Source organism: Anolis carolinensis, chromosome 2 (assembly GCF_035594765.1).
Source record: "Anolis carolinensis isolate JA03-04 chromosome 2, rAnoCar3.1.pri, whole genome shotgun sequence".
Taxonomy (NCBI): domain Eukaryota; kingdom Metazoa; phylum Chordata; class Lepidosauria; order Squamata; family Dactyloidae; genus Anolis; species Anolis carolinensis.
The window spans coordinates 135,269,999-135,292,911 of record NC_085842.1 but is presented as its reverse complement, the minus strand read 5'-3'; the positions used below and the strand labels follow the sequence as shown (position 1 = coordinate 135,292,911).

Sequence of the window (22,913 nt, the reverse complement as noted above, 5' to 3'; positions counted from 1 at the left end):
ACTAGAGCTCAAAGCCAGTTTGCTAACCTTTTATAAAGATAGAAAAGAAAATACATACTAATAAAACCAGATGAAAAGTATTGCTAAAATGTGCTTGAACTATAGAATTAAAACCACTTGAAACACAGTTATTTATTATTATTATTATTATTATTATTATTATTATTATTATTAATTACCCACAAAATGATATTACAAACCATGAAAAGCCCCTTCCAAAACAATATGCTGACGATATGTTTCCATTCTGTGTTTGAGGTCCTTGTCATTATATTTAAAGGCCTAAATGGCTTGGGACATCTATATGTGGAGGAGATTCTCTCCCTATACTTGCCTGCTCAAGAAGTGAGGAGTACTGGAGAAATTGTTTAATTCCATGTGAAGGATCTTTCCTGAAAATCTCCAGCTCATGTGGAAGAATATGGTCCTTCAGAGAGATGGGCTTCAAGTTTTACAGAAATGTATAAATCAGTGATTCCCAAAGTGAGCGCTACCGCCCCCTGGTGGATGCTGCAGCAATCCAGGGGAGCGGTGATGGCCACAGATACATATATCTTTCTGTTTAATTGCTATTAAAATTAAAAAATAATAATTTCCAGGTTGCTGAGTAATATTTTTTTCTGGAAAGAGGGTGGTAGGCCAAATAAGTTTGGGAACCACTGGTATAAATCATTAGCAACACTTCAAATTGTGAATGGAGGCAGAGCAGCACCCATTCTGGCTTCTTCTTTAATATATTGTTTTTTGGGTGTGTAAGAAAAGAGAATAAATGTGGAGAAACTATGGGGGAGGGGTTGCAAAGGATCTACTGTACAAAACTACCTGGATCTCTTTTAAAATTCCATATTTGAGAGAAAACAAATGTGAGGGGAAACCATCTTTCAGAAACACCATGTCTACTGGAATACACAGAAAAGTGCAGGCATGCATTCAGAGCCCCGATTCTTTCAAGGTGGAGAGTGTGGGTCATACGCATGACTGTGTTGCTCAGTCAAATCTGAAATCCCCCTTTGGGATTAGCAATACTCACCTGGATAGGCAATACTGTCAAAATCTGGAGGCAGTGATGGAGGTGGGAAGGGAGGAGCCCGAATATCTGGTGCAGGAGGGATGTTCAAGTGTGTCCTGCCAAAAGGAAAATGAGAAGGAAAGGGTCAAAAGAGGCGGGTATTCTGGGACTACACAAGAGAGAAATGCAATGCAGAAGTCACTCACCTATTTGGAAAGTTCTGCCGGGCGTAGTGTTCTTCCTGTTCAGGGGTTATGGGATAACCAGGGGAGGATTCAGAGGGTCCATTGTTTTCCTCTAGTTCTCCAATGAGATCCAGCACAAAATCACAGCCTGCTAAGTCCTGCCATTCTTGGCCCGCAAACATAGACACAGTCCAGCCCCGAGGGACCATATCCAGGCCTCTGGAGGCAGCAGATTGAGGAGAAACAGATTCATGAAAGAGGAGGGGGGGGAGGGAGAATTTTTTTTAAGTCGAGGAACTACATTGGAGTGTAAATGGCAAGATGTGTGGGAGTGAATACATACACAAGGATTCCACTAAAAAGAAAGGCTAGTAACACAATAAAAGCCTACTTTGGAAGCACCCTTTGTGCATGAGCACAAATGTACAAACACATTTTAATGCTCCCAAATAGTCCAACGATACACATCGAGATTCTCCTTGAATTGGTGGTTTACCATTTTTATCTCTTTGAAGCTGGAAAGCTTAAGATTCAATGGCACCTCAAATCATTGAATAAATTCAGAAGGAAAACATTTAAAATAGGGTTTCGGAAGAATCCGTGGTACTGAGCTGTAGCTGCTTAAAGAAACACTGCATATCTAACATCCAACCCTGAATTAGCGCATCTACCCTGGAACGTAAATGCAACCAAAAGGAGGCTTTGAATAGTTTTTTCACATATCTGGTCTTGTCATTGAATTGGGACTTGCTAGATTAGTTTGTAGAGACTAAAATGTAATAAAGACATAATTTGAAAGATCACCTGGATGAACCATTAAAAGAACAGCAGCATCTGCCTATTAAGTTGTTATTGTTGTTTGTGTCAAATTGTTGTATGTAAAAGAAAATATGAATGCCACATTAAAATCTGACATTTTAGTAAATATTTGAGACAAAGGTGTCTGTTGCAACTGATTACTTCAAATTGGCATGGCCGTCAATGGATCGGATTCATGGCCCACATAATATATAATAATTCATTAGTGTTTTCATTTCACTTATGCTGTAAAACATTGAGCAAGCTTGCAAGAATTTGACTGTGAGCTCTTGTGTTTTGTCTCCACAACAAGCAGTTTGGCAATCTGAATACATTTTAATTGCTGGTTCAAGTGAACTGCTGTCAACTGGCTAAATGGCACTACTGCTTTAAAGTAGGGCTGAAACAATGTTTACAAGTCCATGGGCCAAAACAACCAGTGGGCTGCAGCCTACTCCTGCACTGTTACAAGAAAAAGAAAAGAATTGTTTAATTTGAAAATGAGACATGTAGGGAACATGCAACAAAAAGAGTCGGGGGACTGCATGTAGCTCATACCCCACTCACTTACACCTCCAGTGTAAGGAACAGAAGCTCTCACAGCTCTCAAAAATTGGCAGCTCTAACACTGAGTCTAATTCAGATTCAGAATCACCTCCCAAGAGCAAATGGCAGTTTCTTCTCTTTCTACTCTTTTGGTGCATCCTCCCCAAGGACATGCAAGGTACCAGAAGACATCCCAACTACTCATCCCAAGCCTGTTAGAAGATATGCAGAGGGTGTGTTTTTGCCCTCCTTCTAAGGTAACGGTTGCCTACTCAGACTGATAGCAGTCGGTTACTTTTTAGTCTCGGTTTACAATAACTCTGCCCCTTGCCTTTGGATGTACCTTGAACTCAGGGCCCAACCAGCATATTGCTCTCCTGTTGTCCATGAGTCCACTTCAGCTGAAAGCATCTCCTCTGGTCAGGATTAAAAGAAAGGACAGAAGATAAATACAAGTGTAACCTGCAACAATATCTCACAATAGGGAGTACTCCTGTTCAGGATTCTGATCAAATCACAGGAAAATCTGAATGCATCTCCAGACACATGGAACACATTAAACAAGAAAATCTGAGGGGGGGGGGGCTTCAAAAATTATCAACTATAGGATATTCTTAACACTGATGTTTTCTGCCTCCAACAAATGTTAAACACTTTCCTTGGACAACACTTAGGTACTTCAATTTGATAGGTTTTACCTATACTGCCCCAATGGCAAAGTGTCTTAAAGCACTGAGCTGCTGAACTTGCGGACCGAAAGGTCGCAGGTTCAAATCCCGGGAGCGGAATGAGTGCCCCCTGTTAGCTCCAGCTTCTGCCAACCTAGCAGAAAACATGCCAAAGTGATCAACAGGTACCGCTCTGGCAGGAAGGTAACAGCGCTCCATGCAGTCATGCCGGCCACATGACCTTGGAGGTGTCTACGGACAACGCCGGCTCTTAGGCTTAGAAATGGAGATGAGCACCAACCCCCAGAGTCAGACATGACTGGACTTAACATCAGGGGAAACCTGTACCTTTTTTTTTTTTTACCTATACTGCATCTAAAGTTTTCCCCCAGGTACCAGCATGGTGTAGTGGTTTGAGTGTTGGACTATGATTCAGAAAACCAGGATTTGAGCCCCCACTCACCCATAGAAACCAACTGGGTGGCCTTGGGAAAGTCACAAACACTCTCTGAATAACTCATTCCAACAATACCCTGTGATAGATTCACTGTAGGGTCATCAATTTTAGCAACTTGAAGGCATACAACATCAAGAAATGGTAGGAAGAATGTCCATGCAGCCTAACAACCACCATGAGGAAGATCTTCTCCTCACAGATGTAGTTCAGCATTTCAGACTACCAGGTGGCACTGAGAAAGGGCAGATATGGTACAGAAATGTACTGATCAAAAAAGCAATGGAGGTCAAAGAGAGAGAGAGAGAGAGAAAATTAGAGAATGGCAAACATTTATACATTCATTTATATGATTTATATGCTACTTTTTATTTTAGAAATTCAAAGTGCTTTCACAAAAAAAGTCAAAATAAAATTGTAATTAAAATGCTATAAAATCAAGAATAAAACAATTTAAAAATAGGGTTGTTGTATGTCTTTCGGGCTGTGTGGCCATGTTCCAGAAGTATTATCTCCTGACCTTTCACCCACATCTATGGCAGGCATCCTCAGAGGTTGTGAGGTATGGATAAACTAAGTAAGGAAAGGAAAGAATATATATCTGTGTAGAGTCCAGGGTGGCCTTGCAGCTCTTCTGATGTCTGTGGTGGAGTATCCATTGGCCTGTAGAGCCCAGAACAAGCCATGAGAGTCAAGACAAAGATCCACCCAGAGGAAAGGTGTTCTTACCATACATCAAGGGAACCACTGACCGCATAGGCAAACTGATGAAGAAGCACAACCTACAAAATATCTACAGACCCACAAAGAAAATCCAACAAATGCTACGGTCAGCGAAGGACAAGAGGGATCCTCTCTGTTCTGCAGGAGTCTACCGGATACCATGCAGCTGTGGACAAGTATACATAGGGATCACCAAACGCAGCGCCCAAACAAGAGTCAAAGAACATGAAAGGCACTGCAGACTAATTCAACCAGAGAAATCAGCCATAGCAGAGCATTTAATGAACCAGCCTGGACACAGGATACTATTTGAGAACACAAAAATGCTGGACCATTCCAACAACTATCATGTCAGACTACACAGAGAAGCCATTGAAATCCACAAGCATGTGGACAACTTCAACAGAAAGGAAGAAACCATGAAAATGAACAAAATCTGGCTACCAGTATTACAAAACTCCAAAATCAAAACAGTAGATGGGAACCAAAACTCTGCGGGCTTGACTGAACAAAGGATGCCCCCAGGCAAGAGACAAAACCTTTCCAATGCTAATTAGGGTGATTAACTGAAACATTAATGCTGGCTCCCAGTGACAAAGGACTCTTGCCACACCCTGGACTCTACACAGATATATATTCTTTCCTTTCCTTACTTAGTTTATCCATACCTCACAACCTCTGAGGATGCCTGCCATAGATGTGGGCGAAACGTCAGGAGAGAATACTTCTGGAACATGGCCACACAGCCCAAAAGACATACAACAACCCTGTGATCCCAGCCATGAAAGCCTTCGACAACACAATTTAAAAATAATTTAAATAACGAGAGCTAGGGGCAGTCAAGAAAATAACAAAATGAACAGATGATGTTTCCAGTGGTTAATGGAAACATTCTACTGGATTTATACACATTTTATTATCAGGTGTTGATGTTAAAGCATTTAAACTAATTCAGTTCTAGATTAAATGTATGCAAAAGGACCATTTACAACCATTGCTAATTGCTGATAACACATCAAATTAGCATTGCTGAGTAGCTCAAGACTTGCAGTAAGACTGGGACATGAAATTAAGAACCATAAAGTTAGAAGAAACCCCAAGGCCATCCAGGCCAATTTCCTGCCATGCCAGAATACACAATCCAAGCATTCCTGACAGATGGCTGCCCAGCCTCCATTTAAAAATCCCCAGACAAGGAGACCCCACCACACTCCAAGGCAGCATATATCATATACCACAGCTTCTACCATCAGGAAGATTATGCTCATGTTTGTGAGAAAATATCTTTTCCTGAAGTTTGAATGAACTGCCCTGTGTTGTAGTCTCTGGAGCAGCAGAAAACAAATTTAATGTGTTGCTGAAGGCTTTCATGTCCAGAATCACTGAGTTGCTGTGAGTTTTCCAGGCTGTATGGCCATGTTCCAGAAGCATTCTCTCCTGACGTTTCACCCACATCTATGGCAGGCATCCTCTGAGGAGAATGCTTCTGGAACATGGCCATACAGCCCAGAAAACTCACAGCAACCCAGAAAACAATTTTGCTCCATCTTCTCTCTTCAAATGAATAGAATGTAAAATTTTGAAAGAGTGTCACGTGGTAGTCTGAAATTCCTACTACTCTTGACCACATAGGAATACAATAGAACAATTTGAAATGTAACCCTCCCCCCTCTCTCTAAGTAGTCTCCCAGCTTCTCTCCACTTCATGGCTAGGTTCGCCTTCCAGTTCTGCTGTGAGCTTTTTAAATGTTGCTTCCACAATGCATATGCTAAATGAGAAGATGGTGTAAGCTATCAACCATGTTTACCTTTATAGGTATAGACATCCAGCACCATCTTGCCTTTCCTCTGGTTGGTGGTCCACTCCAGCTGGGTGGGAGGGAAACTTCGGGACACTTCTGGATCTTTTTCCATCTGCTGCATGGACATCAGGAGTTTCCGCTGGCAGATGCCATTATAGCTCTCCAGGCCATGGTCTGACACAAACCTGTGTTTGTAAACCAAGCAAGCCAAAACACCCACTAAGCTTCTGCATTGGTTCAAGGATGACAAAAACCCACCAAAACCCTAACAACATACTGCAAAAGGAAGTCTTCTCTCCTTACTTCAGTAGAGGCTTCTCCAGAGCTGGAGAAGGGGCAAAGGTCCCCAGGAGGGTGGCCATCAGCGCCCATCCTCGTTGGCACTGTTCTAAGTCCATATTCTTCCACACCTGAGAGACCACCTGGCTCAGAAGCTCATCCCGCAGGGAAGGACTGGCCAGCCCTCGGCTTGCTATGTAATTGCCTAGTACTTCTTCTTGCCATGCCTCCAGGCCTTTATCACCAATGAAGCGTAGGATCTGTTTTGTTTAAAACAACAAGAATAACCAGCAAAGTGAATGTGCAAGGAAACCAAGCAGAAGTGTGCCATGAAACCAATGCAGAGGTACGCAAGGAAACCAACGCAGAGGTATATTTCTCCAGAACTTTGGGTTTTCTCTTATGAAGTATATCCTTTCATTGCTTTCATGCAGAAGGCCTTTGCTACTTTTACAAAAAATATATTTATGCTTTCACTTATATAAAAATAAAACTGACATTACTCCCTCCCCCCAGTATTGTCACTTTCATGTCCTTGGATTGGAGCCTATTCTTTTTAAAAGTTGCATTGTGTTCAAAGCTTCTTTGCTTGTCATTAATGAATAAGTGTGCATCACATTGCAGCCATATATCTGAAAACATCAACATATTTTTAATTGAAAGCAGCCAGACTCCGATGTATGTGTGAGTGTGTTCTGCATTTCTTTTCTTTGTGTCAGGAGGAACTTGAGAAACTGCAAGTTACTTCTGGTGTGAGAGAACTGGCCGTTTGTAAGGATGTTGCTCAGGGGATGCCCAGATGTTTGATGTTTTACCATCCTTGTGGTAGGATTCTCTCATGTCCCTGTATGGGGAGCTGGAGCTGACAGAGGGAGCTTACCCGTTCTCCCCGGATTCGAACTGCTGACCTGTCGGTCAGCAGTCCTGCCAGCACAAAGGTTTAACCCATTGCACCACTGCAGGCTCCGCATGCTCTGCATGAAAACATATTGCTTGACCACTGCACTAGACCATTCAAGGAACTATTTTCTCCATTTATGTAAGAAGGTTAGCCAGACTTATTCTCCACCATGAAGACACCGTTGATCAGAGCTTAAAACCCTTCCAGTCTCAGAATCCACTGGCTAGGCTCCTGTGAGTTATAGCCCAAAACAGTAGTTTTACAAAGTTCTGCCCAAGATTATGGACCAAGGAATTGACACATTATACTGCTGGAGCCCAAGGGTTAATCTAAATATGAGGGACTCGCTGCAATTAATCTGTTTTCCATGACAAGATTTCCTCAGAGTTACAGTGCTTCATTTATTGGACTTGCAAATTGTGCTCCTGCTTATCTGTCAGTGATCATTTGCAAAACAAAGTGCACTTAATACAAATTAAGTAGCAAAGGAAAATCATGGGCTACAGACAATAGATGTCTTTGACCACTTGGGGGAGCGGTTCTGCCAAAAATGTTATGAGAATCTAATCTATTTTAATTCTTAGCCTGCTCATTGGACGATGACTCTGGAGACCAGGGTTTGATTCCCTGCTCAACTGTGGAAAACCACCGGGTGATCCTGGGTGAGTCCCACATTTTCAGCCCCAAGAACCCTGTTAAAGGGTTGCCATAATTCAGAAACAACTTGAAGACACACAAAAACAACATCAACAATCTGCTCCAGTTTTTACGTAATAGATTCACCATGAGATTCCAAGTCAGGTCAATATACAAGAAGAATGTACTTTTCCTTTCAATACAAGAAAAATACAAAATAATAATGTCTTCAAAAAAAGTTTCCTCTAACCAAAAAATGCTTCCTTTTCCAAGAACATGTGGTTTCTGCCAACCCTACAATTCAATAAGTAGTGACCTGTTGGAGGGGTGTGGTATAAACTCGCACATGAATAATAAATTTGCTCTTATCATTATAGCCTTGACCTTTCTCCTTCCGTCATGTCACTTTCCTCCCTAATAATTGGCTCTCACACTGATCACGTCACACGGTGTTCTACTTTCTATTCCTGGAATCTATAAATCACTTTGAAAATTGTTGGACAGGTACACACTACCAAAGTGCTTCCCTCTAGATCAGTAGTTTTCAACCTGTGGGTCCTCAGATGTTTTGGCCTTCAACTTCCAGAAATCCCAGCCAGTTTACCAGCTGTTAGGATTTCTGGGAGTTGAAGGCCAAAACATCTGGGGACCCAGAGGTTGAGAACCACTGCTCTAGAATCAAATTGTCAAGAGTGGGTTGTGATAACTTTCCAATCACTCCTTATTAGCATGCCTGGGTGAATCTTTAGGAATAGTTTTTAAAAAAAATGAAAGGACACTCTTGTATGATTCTATATCAAGTGACATAAAATCACACATCACCCTGTGGCAATCTGTCAAGAGAATGTAATGAGAGAGACAAAAATACTCTGAAATAAGTTTTTGCTGTATTCCTTCAGTGTAAGGAGGTGACTGGTTAAAAAAAATGCCTGGTTCTGCATTGCACCTGAAAAAGCTAATGAATGAAGGCAAAAGACAATGGGACTGAGACAGACATGCAGTTCCTTTCAATTCCTGAATGACAGAGCAGCCCATATCAAGAACACTATTCTAAAAAGTGAAAAATTCTACAACTTGCCTTGATATCTCATAGCTGTCTTTTGAAGAAGCATGCAACACATGCGGTGACAAATATACCAATTTGGATGTGCTTTTTCAGAGTCTACTACTAGCTATCCCAATTTGGGACCCGCAAGATATGCAGGACTATGGTGGACATTCAGGGTTGTACTCCATGTATCCGTGCATTGGAGAAGGCTGGTGTAAATGCATATGGTTTTCTTTTCATTATTGTCTCTGATCATATTGATTTGTTTTGGCATGTGTCAAGATTCTGGAAAAAGAATTCAAAGATATTTGAAAACTAGCTTAGAAGAAGCAAAACTGGAATGACTGTATAGCAGTGACTTTACTTTGAAAGTACATGAAGTCCTCGTGTGTGTGTATGCATGTGAGCTTTCCCCATCTATTTGCACTGACCTAGCTGCTTATTCTTTCCTTCCCCTCTTACCACTTTGTTGAGCTGCAGAGCAGTTTGCCTCTGCTCACCATCCAGTCGGGTCAAAGGTTGTTTCAGAGGTTGTCCAAGGTCAGGCAAACCCATTTCCTACAATGAATCAGAGGAAGAAATATATGTTCTTAGATGGTGTTTAGGCCCTGTGAGTGTATGGTCATGGTCATGATGTGTCTGTATGTTCGTGTGCATGCCTGTATGTGTGTGTGTGTGTGTGTGTGTGTGTGTGTGTGTGTGTGTGTGTGTGTATGTGTGTGTATATATGTTATATATATGGTGGCATTCGTGTATTTGGGCATTTCTAATCCCATAGGTTGGAAACAACTTGAAAGCACAACAAAAACAGCAAGAACAAAAAAACTCTTGTTTTTTCTGACAACAAATTCTTACCTGGAAATGGGACCTGATGAAAGTAGAGAAGGGAAAACTGTTGATATCAGGAGGCAGGGAAAGATCAACCTTGGCTTTGACCTCTGGAGGGGAAACCTCTGTGACCTTGTTTGTCCGAGCATGGTGGTGACCTACAAAAGAGCATGGGAGGAGGAAAGAGTATTAGCTTCTTAGACCAAGAGGCACATCCCTTGCTTTGGCTTGTGTTGAATGTGTGGACAGCGTAATATAGGATGGTTTTTAACCTCATAAATACTACCTGCATGCCTCCCTAGAGACAATTTGACAGAAAAAACTTGATGACCTGCTGCAGGGAAAGCCACCGCTGGCCCCAGATAACAAATCACCTTCTCTAATGAAACACAGATGAGTGAGCAGTGCTGATGTGCTTGGAAACAGAAAGTGGTGATCAAGAGTCATCAGCATGATAAGTGAACATAATAGTTGTATATTGTTGAACTGTGACATCGAATTGGGCCAAATTATGTAAGCCGCTCTGAGTCCTCCTTGGGGTGAGAAGAGTGGGGTATAAATGGAGTAAATAAAATGGAGTGAATAAAAAATAAATAACCTGCAGCATAATCCAAGTACAAAATGCACACATCAACATGCTTCTGAACAACTAACATTGGGCACCAGGGTGTTGTAAAAGCCTAATAAAGAAAAGATCTGCTATGTTTTTGGCTGCCTGAACACTTAGATCTTGTTCATTGTTGGTGTAGAGATCTTTTGTTTAACACTGGGGAAATGCTATGTTCTTAAGCAATAGATGATGATATCTAATCATTGCAGCAGAATTTCTTTTCCAGATGTCCTGACTCAATCCCCATCTTGCAACCTCTGTATGATGGGACTATGTTCAAATTAGTTAATGTGTTTATATATTATATCAGCCCATCAGGCTGAGAGGAAATGTGTAATAAATAAAGGAAGCTGTTAAAATAGTAAAAACATGAACAAAACACTCCTTAAAAATAATTTAAAACCAAATAGTTGGAGCCAACCTGACTTCCCTTGAGAAAGACTTTTACAGTTGAGATGTCATTATAGAGAAGGCCCTGCAATGTGTACCCATCAACCTTACTTCATCAGCTGATGGTAAATTCAACTGAACAAGCATTAATAGAAGCACCTGAGCATTCCAGTAAGATTCATTCAACATACAGAATGATTCATCTGTGTTCTTATGAGGTGGAAGTATTTCTCTATGGCAAGGAAGGCAAGTCACTGGGAATGATGTCAAGAGTGTGACCACATCCCTAATATTAGTAGTTCCAGTGCCAAGTGGCTGGTGACAGGTTCTCCAGTTAATACTTTGACCAGTTAATACTTTGATGACAAACAACAGCAGGGCTGCCTCTCCCTGCTGGCCTCCAAGATATGGGGAGCTTGACAAAATGACTTGGATAGGAGATTTCAAAGGCAAGGTTGGGCTTCTGGAATGGAAGTTCCCCACTGATTATTTATAATGTGGCAACTATGCTGTCTCCTTCCTTTTAACTATGGCTAAAAGCAAAACAAAATTCATAATGAAAAACATTTAATTCATAATGAAAAACATTTAGCCATAGCAATAAAAGATAAAGTATCTCATTTATCTTAATTCCTATGTTTCATTTTTAGGAGAATGTAACCCTGCTCAATGCTATCCAGACTTATGTCAAACGAGTCTTTCATTGCACTCCAGGGTTGCGAGTTGTGTACATGACTGGTCAAGCAACACTGCTCTTATTAGATGGCCAAGGCCCCTTCCACACAGCTGAATAAAATCCCACATTTTCTGCTTTGAACTGGAATATATGGCAATGTGGACTAAGTTAACCCAATTCAAAGCAGATATTGTGGTATTTTCTGCCTTAATATTCTGGGTTATATGGCTGTGTGGAAGAGCCCCGAGAGGAATAGACATGTTTTGTTATGGACTCTTCTTTCTGTAGAATTCATGGTTGAGAGAAGCAAGGAGGAAGTGGCCTGCATTGGGTAATGTCATGTTTATAGTTAGGGTAGATGAAGGCAAGAATTATGTCAAAACAGTAAAGCAAACTTTTATATGCCAAACTTTATTTTGAAAAATAAAATAAAGAAGAAAATAGGGAAAGTGGGAGATCTAAGGCAGCCAAACATCTTACAGTGGAGGCTTGCTATAAAGTGTCATTCAAATGCAATACCAAGCAGGCTCAATTGACACAGCCAATGATGAATTGCTTTCCAACAATATTTGCATGGCTGCAGGATTCCCATCCTACCATAAAATGATGAAATACAAACGCACAACTCGGCTGATGTTGACTGAACCATTCTAAGAGATTGCTATATGAATAGATGTGAGCTTACTCAAGCTCTTTTTTTGGAATAACCCTAATAGAAACACAACATATCTCTTCTGAGAAAGAACAACTTTCTCCTACATGCTTAATGTTGTTGTTGTTGTTGTTTTTTGTTTTTTTAAAAAAACTCTGATTGTAATACTTAAATGTTTTACACTCCTGGTCTATGACCATAGTAATAAAATTCATTCTACATCAGTGGTTCTCAGCCAGGCTTCCCCAGATGTTTTTGGTCTACAACTCCCAGAAATCCCAGTTGGTTCACCATCTCTCAAAGAATTTACAATGCAAATTAGACATTTTTAAAAGGGAGGAAGGACATGTGTTAAGGAAAATGAATACATGTGGTAAGGAAAGTGCAACCATGTTTTAAAATGAGATTACAGATGGAAATGAGGCTCATTCCAGCAATGAGTAAGGCCAAAAGCAAAATTTGAATATCAGTAATTCAACTGTGGGAAAAGCAATACAACCTTTCAGAACTGAAAAGAACATAGAAATGCTGGGGGCTGTCAAACAATAGTTTCATGAGGAAAACAATGTGGTCAGCTGGACTTTAGCCTCAATGCCTGGGCTTCCCATCCCTTTCCTAAAATAATGTATCTGAGGGCCCTTCCACCTAGCCATATAACCCAGAATATCAAGGTAGATAATCCACAATAACTGCTTTGAACTGGGTTATCTCCATCCACACTGCCATATATTCCAGGGGCCTCAGAGGTAAAGAATATGGACTTTATTCACCTTCAGCCAAGTGGAGCTGGGCTGCAAGATCAGCAGGGATTTCCAGCCTTCTGACATCCTACGGAGAAAAAAATTCAGACATCATCCTTAAAAGCATGGTATGGGTTATTTCATTTCTTTCTCTCCCCTGACCCCTATATGTAGGATTCATTTCCTGATTTTTAAAAGTTATATGTATTGTATATTTTTGATGGCCAACATATATAAACTTTATAATCTGATCATTAGAAGCCTCACCTTTCCCCTGCTATGGTGCTGCCCCTGCACATGGAATTTTACACAGTGCATATGGAAAAAGACATTGAAAAAGACAGCACCTGTCCTGAAGCATTTGAAACATTTCAAATTTCAAAAGGAAAAAAGATGAGGGAGAAGGGGCAGTAAAAAAAATGAAGCTACAAAACTGGGAAATACAAGGGTTATCCACAAAGTAGATTACATTTTGGAATTACAGTAGAGTCTCGCTTATCCAACGTAAACGAGCCGGCAGAACATTGGATAAGCGAATATGTTGGATAATGAGGAGAAATTAAGGAAAAGCCTATTAAACATTAAATTAGGTTATGATTTTACAAATTAAGCACCAAAACATCATGTTATACAACAAATTGACAGAAAAAGTAGTTCAATACACAGTAATGCTATGTTGTAATTATTGTATTTACGAATTTAGCACCAAAATATCATGATATATTGAAAACATTGACTACAAAAATGCGTTGGATAATCCAGAACGTTGGATAAGCGAGTGTTGGATAAGTGAGACTCTACTGTAATAATGAACAAAGTTTAGGAGAAAACATTTACCATATGCAGTTGAAACCACATCCAAATACCACATCTCACGTAGTCGCCATTCAAATCTAGGCACTTACCACAGCGATGAATGAGATTTGCAAATCTTTCCCCACTAAATTCTGCCATTTGCGCCCTCAACCACTTGTTTCCAACAATGGGGGCGTGGCTGGCAACACAGCATTTTAGGGACGCTGCGCAGCTGCGAGAAGGGCTGACCGGCTGGTCCTTTCTGGCTGGATCTTCACTGCCATATAATCCAGATTATTTTATTTGAACTGGATTATATGAGCTACACTGCCATATAATCCAGTTCAAAGCAGATAAACTGGATTTAATATGGCAGTGTAGAAAGGGCCTCTCTCTGTTGTACTGTTCACACATGCTCAGTAAGGGATTCTAGATTGAGCTGCTGCTACTTTGCCTATTGTAAGCAAGCACAAGAAACTAGCATCACATAGGCTGAGAAATATCCCATTCTTTCCCAATCCAAACATTCTAGTACTCTTCACTGCAGACATGCTCTTACAACACAACTGAAGTACACAAGAGCCTGTGTTGAAGGACTTTATCACCATAGCCTGTTGTTTCGTCTCAGTAGTGTTGTTTAAGGAAATGGAAATATACTATTATCGAAACTATTACTTTCACATCTCGTTACAGTTGTGCAATGTGGGCATTTTGTTGAGGCAAATTCCCACAATCACTCCTCCACACAACTTTGCTTCCTAAATGTGTTTGCAGTGAAAGGACATTATTGCACGAGGAAGTCTGGTAGAAGAACAGCAATAATGGATACATTAATGTGTTTATTCCCATACAAATACAAAGAATGTATGCCTTAGCCGTTATTTAGCATTTGTGTAATTCATTCATTCAGTGTCTTTTCTCCCAGAACCAAAAATCTACCTGGCTCACACAAATTAAAATACATGCTGATAAGAACACATTTAAGTTGAGAAAGAAAGAGCCAAAATAGATTTAAGCAATCTTTAGAATTAACAATTTGATTGAAAAGCTAAGAAATAAATGCAATGCAGCACACTATTAAAACTCTCCTTTGGTTATTAAGTCATGCTTCAAAGACAGTAATAGGCTGCCCAGTGCACATAAAACAGATTCAGGTCAGGGGCATAGCTAGTTTTGTTGTGCAGAAATAGTCGTACTGCTACTTGGAATTTTGTCAGGAGAAGCAGAACTGGGAATAATATGAATGCCAGTGCTGAAGAGGGGAAACGCTTTCAAAGGACTGTTATTTTCATTACAAGGAGTAATTCCCATTCAATACACATATAGCAGTTTGGGTTGTCTGTTTTGTGGTTTTTTATGGTATATGTGTTGGAATTTTTTTGCCACTTTTTTAAAAAGCCACGAACTGCTGTGAGTGACAGCAAAATGTGAATGTCTGTATGCAAAATCAGCCCTTGCTCTCTAAATCCGTTTGACAGTACAGATATTAGAGAATGGTGAGCTGCCTGAGTCATCCAAAAGATTAGAAAGAAAGCACTAGGTTAGAAGGCAAGTTCTTTCCTAAAATGCAACCAGTCAGACCTCACAACCTCTGAGGATACCTGCCATAGATGTGGACCAAACATTAGGAGATAATGCTTCTGGAACACAGCCCTAGAAGCACGGAAAACTCACAGCATCCCAGTTATTCTGGCCATGAAAGCCTTTGACAACACAATCTACATTTCTATGCTAATGGACATCCATGTTTAAACTAAGCAGCCTAAGTTTAGGAGATTGGCTTGCTTTGTTAGTGCACAGTGTCTTGTTGTGGCTGTTACAGTTTTAAGAAACAGGCTTCTGAGCTTAACTCTGAAAGATAGTTGCAAGAACACAATATGCCTGGTAGGAAAACTATAAAATCACAAGGGATTTCAGCAGGGTGGTTGTTTCTCAATACCACTTAGGTAGGGAAATGGAATGAGATGCAAACAGAAAGTTGGTAGGTTTTGTCACTGAAAAACAAGCTCAGCATATTCTGCTTTTTAAAAGTACTCACGAACTTTAAAGTCTTGCTAAAACAAAATGTAGATGTACAAAGGCCAGCCAGTCCCACTGAAAGTTATTTACTGTATGCACTCTTATTCTGTCACATAAGAAACTTCCAAATTCCTTTTGTCTTCACAAAAATTACCAGATGTTGCCAGATGATACCACATATTTTATGGATGCCACGTACCATTTTGAGGCACCGCCTGTTCCTCTCAGCACCTTTGGCCAGTGACTCAGTTTTCTGCCAGCTCTCCTCACACCTCTGTGATCAAAAAGGGAAGGAGAGAGAAATTATGGAAGAACACAAGGTGTATAACTGACTGTCTACATCCAAAGCTAGCTGGCTGGCTAGCTGCCCCCACCCCCCATAAAAGAAATCTCAGCTCTGTGAAAAGGAGACCTTGTTTTGTGGGAAATCATGCAAATTTCCACACCATATACAAATACAGTCTAAAGACATCAGTGCTTATCTCCGCCTGATTTGAAAGTGTGACTCTCCTTTGGCATATGTACACAGGTAAAACAAAACCAGGCACATCTTGCATACATATTATGAGCCCATGGGGCTGTTAGGTAAGGCAGTTAAGGAATGAGCCCTTGTGTTTTAAGATGGCCTTCCCAGAACTTGAAAATGTTACATGTTTTGGAACTCTTATGGTGCATCTACACTGTAGGATTAATGGAGTTTGCCATCACTAACTGCCATGGAACTGAAGTGTTAGAGTCTAGCCTCTTCTGCCAAAGAATGTAGATCCCTAACTATAAATCCCAGGGTTCACTAGTCATTGAGCTATGGCAGTTAAAGTGATAGTAGTATGATTCTATAGGACTGGACTGTGCTTAGAAAATGCCTTCACCTCTTTTTTGCTCTAATTTTCTAGCTATTGAGAAAATTTAAACTAGCTCATTTAAAAGATGACCTAAGCATCTGAATGTATTTTTCGCTCAAGAAGGACAAATGGGACCATAAGCCAGAATCCAATTGATGTTGTACAGCAGCGGTCTAGGAAGGCAAGCAAAATCTGCTGATTCTGAGAACTCTAAATCCCCAACATTTTTACTTCCTCCATGGCTGCTGTGCTCTGCAATCTTTTCCCTTCTGCCACCACCCACCGCCTACACTGGCAAAATGATGCCAGCATAGTCCTGTTTGTTTGGTTTTTCCCATTTGATAGACAAAAACATTATCCAAACTTCACAGAGAGGTACTCACTTGTTTGTTGTTCTGTGATCTAAGGTTTGTTTTTGTCCTTTCCTCCTCCCTGAGCCCAGCTGTGTGCTTGCCAGGAAAAAAGGTGCTAGTGAGAGCTACAGGGGTGATGGGCTGGCCTAAGACTAAGTGGGTGCTAAAGTCCGCCCAAGGCAGGGTGGCAAGGGAAGGAGAGGGAGGCTCAGCAACTCTAACAGTGAACTTTGAGACCTTTTATTGTCATTTCTTCCCTAAGTGCTGAATGTTAATAATGTAAATAACAGATGGTGAAATGACGAAGCAAAAGCACAGCTTTATGGTGGCTCCTGAGAGAGAGAAGCTACTGAAACTGGGAAGAATGGAAGCAGAGCCTAGGCCCAGCTCAGGCAGAAGAGCACAGTCGGTAAGGGAGCCTTGATGAGCATGCAGAATTTCCTTGGGACATGTCTGGATAAAAAAACTTTGTTGGCTGGCAGTGTAGGTAAAGGTAAAGGTTTCCCACTGACATTAAGTTTAGTCGTGTCCAACTCTGGGGGTTGGTGCTCATCTCCATTTCTAAGCCGAAGAGCCGGCGTTGTCTGTAGACACCTCCAAGGTCATGTGGCCGGCATGACTGCACAGAACGCTGTTACTTTCCCACCGGAGCAGTACCTATTGATCTACTCACATTTACATGTTTTTGAACTGCTAGGTTGGCAAAAGCTGGAGCTAACAGCTGGAGTTCACCCCGCTTCCCAGATTCAAACTGCCGACCTTTCGGTCAGAAAGTTCAACAGTTCAGCAGTTTAACCCGCTGGACCACCGGGGGCTCTGGCTGGCAATGTAGAAAGCGATAATAACATGTTCGTGGTTCATATTAATTTCTTACCCATCTGGGCTAGAAGGAGTGCCAAAGACAAGGTAGAATCCTTTGTCATAGTATAGTGTCACCTTTGCATGTTCCCAGTTCATTGCTTGCTGCAGCACTGAATCAATGAATCCAGACAGCCTTCAATCACAAACCATGTGGCTTAATAGCCATCATGTGCCTTTTAGTCACCTCCAACTTATAACGCTGAACTGACTCTATCATACAGGATTTCCTTGGCATGGTTTATTCAAAAGGGTGTCCTTTTGCCTTGGTCTCCCACTGAGAGAACATGTCACTTGGTGGGTTTCCAAGACTGAGAAGGGATTCAAACCTTAGAGCTCAAACATTACATCACACTGGTTTTCTTCACATGGCTTACAGGTCTCAACACTCAGAAAGGCTCTATTGGACAGTGTATTGAAGGCAGAATAGAAGATTCATAGTAAGTTATTCTTTCCACTTTCACAGCCACATAGTAGCCACGACGAAAGGTCAGTTTTCAGCATGTCCTACAGCTGGTAAACCGACTGGGATTTCTGGGAGCTGAATTCCAAAAACATCTGGAGGAGCACAGTTTGAGAAACACTACTCTAGCCTTTATCCAGATCTTCTGTAAACTGTAAACTGATTAATTATGGGTAAATTATAGGATTTACAACACTGGATTGGGCAGCTCCATAAATTTCATAGGCAAAGGGCACTTAGAAATGGGGTTTTTTTTGTTCCTTTCTCTGAAATATAGCCTAAAGTATCTTCTATTTGTTGATGTTTTCAATTCAAGTACTAATCAGAGTTGACCCTGCTTAGCATCTAAGATCAGATAAAATTTTGGAAGTTATGTAGGATCACTTCTGTTGTTTCCTACATCTACTTATATAGTATATTAGGAACAGTGCTATCCTGACAATTTCTTGCTGATGTACTAGCTTCTATGTGGAAAGAGTTTCAAAAGCTTGACTCCAGGTCTGAAATCTGAAGTTGTTCAATTAAAATTCTACCAACTTAGAACCAAAGGGAAGACACAGACAGCAGAGTGGAGAGGGGTTCACATTGAAAAGGTTGGATGAGATTTTCCCTCACTAGTTGTACCTTGAGTTGCCAATGCTTCAAATCTCACCTCATTGTCCTCTAGGTACTCAATAGTCAGTCACATGCTATATTTTGAATTGTTCTCCCATGTATGCTGCTCTACTAACAGAAATCACCTTAAATGTTTGATCCAACACATGCCAATGTACAAGAATACATCTGTTTTCTGCAGCCTCCTAAATCCAGGAAACTCTAAAAATACAAATCTATTCCACAACACTCATTTTTTTTTCATGGGATAAATTTGATGTTTGTTCTTGGTGTCAGGATCCAAAAATTAAGTGTCTAATAACATGGCCACCAACAACATTCATGGGAGCTAAACAGTTTAGGTTTTACTCTGAACTCGAAAAAAAAATCTATTTAAAGTGCTCTAAACGGGTTCAGCACCTTTCAAATTCAGACAGAAAAAGGCAGCACAGATTTAGCACCCAACTGATATGAAAACTACCACCCATCCCTACTGACCTAGAAATCCCTAAGTCACGCACAATCCCTCCAATTGATTTGGGAAGCAGAAAGCACCTGTCCATTGGAGCCACCAATGATCTCATTACCTGGTATTGCCGTCTTCTATGTACCAGTGGCCTGGAGACAATCATAGACACTCCAAATTGTGTCAGGGTCTTCTTCAGTCTTTGGTAACGTTTTCTAAAGGGTGCAAAAGAAGAAAGGAAGCCAAGAAACAACAAGACAACTGTAGGAATGTGAAAATTCCAGTGATATTGATTATTAGTGTGATTCTACTGATAGACACATTGCAAGACAAATCAAAATTTGGGGGTTCTGCAATGATATATGGAGGTGGTGGAGTTTGGTGAGCAACCAAACAGTATTAGGAAAAGATCAAATATACAGAAAGAGTGAAGGAAGGGGCCCTCTGGCCCCAAGCATTTCAGATAAGATATACCCAACTTGTAAAAATCACAGGGAGTCATGCTCACTCCCATGACTAGACTATGACACACATTATGAATATCTGGAGAAAGCCTCCTGCTCATGCAGTTAAGTATATTGGTTGAAGGCTAACAATTTTTAAAAAATCTGTGTTGACTTTTCCACAGATCAACGTAAATATTCTACCTTAACCTTTAACATCCTCTTCCCTGAATAGAGTAGCAAAAGACAAAAACCTAATCTACTCAAAAAGATCTAATCTACCCTCTCTGTTGCAGTACTCCTTCTAGACATTTTGAATGCTTGAGTGGGGAAACGGTAGTGGCAATGGCCAGGGCAGCTACTCCCCTGGTGCTTTCCCCTCTTCCCAGAATGGCCCTTGACTTATCCATGCATCATATATTTGGGTCCTCAAATCTGCTTTTTATTTATACACAAGTATAGGTAAAGGTAAAGGTAAAGGTTTCCCCTGACGTTAAGTCCAGTCATGTCTGACTTTGGGGGTTGGTGCTCATCTCCATTTCTAAGCCGAAGAGCCGGCGTTGTCCGTAGACACCTCCAAGGTCATGTGGCTGGCATGACTGCATGGAGCGCTGTTACCTTCCCGCATGAGCGGTACCTATTGATCTACTCACATTGGCATGTTTTCGAACTGCTAGGTTGACAGAAGCTGGAGCTAACAGCGGCCGCTCACGCCACTCCCGGAGTTTGAACCTGGGACCTTTCAGTCTGCAAGTTCAGCAGCTTAGTGCTTTAACACACTTCACCACTGGGGCTCCATACACAAGTATATAAGGTACCATTTAGCTTTATGACACATTTCTCCTCTTTTTCTTCCCTAAGAACCATATTAATCTCTATTTGTTCTTCCCCAACATTTCCCTACCTCAAAGTCTTATTTTCTCTCTCCTTCCATCTCCCCAGGTGGAAAATTGCCTAAAGCAATTTTAGAGGTGAAAGCTTCTACTGATGTTATTATCATGGATACTGCAAAAGGAAAGGACAATAAATTCTTCTTCCCTCTTCGACCAGACACATCCTCCCCTCGAAAAACCACTCTTTGCACGACAGTTAAGTTGAATAAAAATATTCAACAGAAAACTAAAGTGAATTACTGATCTCTAGGAAACACAATTTCAAGGCTGAGGTTTCTGTGGCTTGAGGGCTGAACAATGGCACCAGAAGAATCTTCCTGCTTGCACCAAGGTAGAAGGAAATTTGACTTGCCCTTTACCATCTGGGAACAAGTTGGTCTTTGGACCTTTGGATATTTATTTATCTATTTCTTATCCCTGGGGGGACCTCAAAGCGGTTTACAACATATTAATGGCAACATTCAATGCCAAACATACCGTACATGTGAAAACCAAATCATAATATCAAGCAATAGCATATCAGTTAAAATCATTAAAACCATTAAACACTGTGTGGCCCTAACTTCCTGACCTTGCCAAGAAACCCCGAAAGTGAGCCTGGATCACGGTTGCCTTCTGCTTGAATGCCTGGAGACGCCTGCGGTTGATGAGACCACGAAGGTTGCGTTGAAGGGTAACAATAGCCCAGCTCAGCTTTTGGTTCCACCGTCTTTCTAGTATCTTCCGGGCTTTCTCCTTCAAGAACACCTGAGGAGAAGCATCAGTCAAGGAGAGAGACACAGGGACAGGATCAAAATCCTCATCTTCATCCTCATCACCATTACAGGCATGAGTATCCTCAGAATCCAAAACTGTCCACATGGCTGGCTGAGATAGTGACAACTTTGCTTTCTGATTGTTCAGTGTACATCAACTTTATATCATGCACACAATTATTAAAAATATTGTGATAGAACTACCTTCATGTTATATGTATAAAGTATCTATGAAACATAAATGAATTTTGTCTTTAGACTTGGGTCTCATCTCAAAATATTTCCTTTTATATGTATATGTAAATATAGGTACTCCAAAATCCAGAACACCTTTAGTCTCAAGTATTTCAGATAAGGGAGATTCAACATGTGATTGTTGTTGTTGTTGTTGTTGATGTTACTATTATCTATTCCAAAAATTGAGACTCAAAGGAGGTAACAATTTAAAAGAACAATACAATTAAAAATGAACTACTACCCTCACTATTTTGCTGCCATATTTGCTAAAAAAGTGGCCAACCCATACAATTATAGTGTCATGATTGTACCAGAACTGCCATGACAACATCCTATGGAAGCCTATGGATTAGAAGTAGAAGAAGTAATCTTTAGACTCTTATGCTGTGGAGAGGAGAGATCTTGATCCATGAACACACATGTACTACTTGTAAAAATAGAATGACTGGAGGACCACTCCTTTGTCTCAAGGGTTACATTTAGCTTGCACCTAAGGCATGTCACTCAGCCAGCCCAAGTTACTACTAGTTGGTAGAAGAGCTTGGGAAAGTTACTTTTTTTGACTTAAAACTCTCAGAAAATCCCAGAGGAATGTGGGAGTTATAGCCCCCAACTCATTTTTTCCAAACTCTGAATGGCAATGGATCTGACCTTCTATACAAACTGCACAATTATAGTGCTACCATTCCACTGCTATGGCAATAGCCAGGATTGTGCTGTGCATACACACTACTGTACTATCAAATGTGTGGTGATTTTGTTTTGTTGTTCTTTGCACCTTCATAAAAATACAGTAATTTTGTTCACTTCTCATAGTTTCACATAATAGGGGTTCATAGTGGTTCATTTACTACCTATAGTTGAAGCAACAGTTCTTTTCTAATGATATAATCACCCTGAATCACAACACCGCACATGGTTGTTCTCTGATTAATTGCAAAGAGCAGACACTTAACCTTGGTAACTCCAATCTGATAGATCTGAGGAAGGTCTCCCACCACATGTGAAAGGACTGCCACGCAGCCATCTCTCTCCTGCAGACATCTCAGACTTCGCCCAGACAGCAGAACACCATATCTGATGAACATAAGGAAGACAGAAAAGCCTTCTTCAAAAGCTATTCCCGTGGCATTGGGAACCCAAAAAGGAAATTAATTTTGGGATTGCTGAGCATTGTCATTCTGCAGTCAACACAATCTTCTGACTTTAGCCAAATGATGAACCATCACAGATCTAGTTGGCAAAGGCTT

At 40.8% G+C, this 22,913-nt stretch overlaps 2 protein-coding genes across 2 annotated transcripts in view; both read right to left on the bottom strand.

The window, feature by feature from the left end:
- The window catches only part of LOC100563782 (unconventional myosin-XVB), a 64,633-nt gene extending 47,588 nt beyond the window's left edge, over positions 1–17,045 (bottom strand). Inside the window, exons 1-10 of the mRNA XM_062970609.1 lie at positions 16,985–17,045; positions 15,959–16,033; positions 12,976–13,033; positions 9,905–10,035; positions 9,512–9,607; positions 6,489–6,724; positions 6,192–6,370; positions 2,882–2,954; positions 1,216–1,413; positions 1,031–1,125 (exon numbers count right to left, since the gene is read on the bottom strand). Of these exons, the coding sequence (XP_062826679.1) occupies positions 1,031–1,125; positions 1,216–1,413; positions 2,882–2,954; positions 6,192–6,370; positions 6,489–6,724; positions 9,512–9,607; positions 9,905–10,035; positions 12,976–13,033; positions 15,959–15,961 (1,069 nt within the window). The 5' untranslated portion in view covers positions 15,962–16,033; positions 16,985–17,045. The remainder of the gene's footprint in view (positions 1–1,030; positions 1,126–1,215; positions 1,414–2,881; positions 2,955–6,191; positions 6,371–6,488; positions 6,725–9,511; positions 9,608–9,904; positions 10,036–12,975; positions 13,034–15,958; positions 16,034–16,984) is intronic.
- Positions 17,046–19,219: 2,174 nt separating this feature from the next.
- On the bottom strand, positions 19,220–22,554 carry LOC134296250 (unconventional myosin heavy chain 6-like). The gene is made up of 2 exons (XM_062970615.1): positions 21,243–22,554; positions 19,220–19,550 (listed from the first exon to the last, which is right to left on the bottom strand). Exons 1-2 carry the CDS (start codon positions 21,530–21,532, stop codon positions 19,283–19,285), a joined length of 558 nt encoding a protein of 185 aa, XP_062826685.1. The 5' UTR covers positions 21,533–22,554; the 3' UTR covers positions 19,220–19,282.
- Positions 22,555–22,913: the final 359 nt, after the last annotated feature.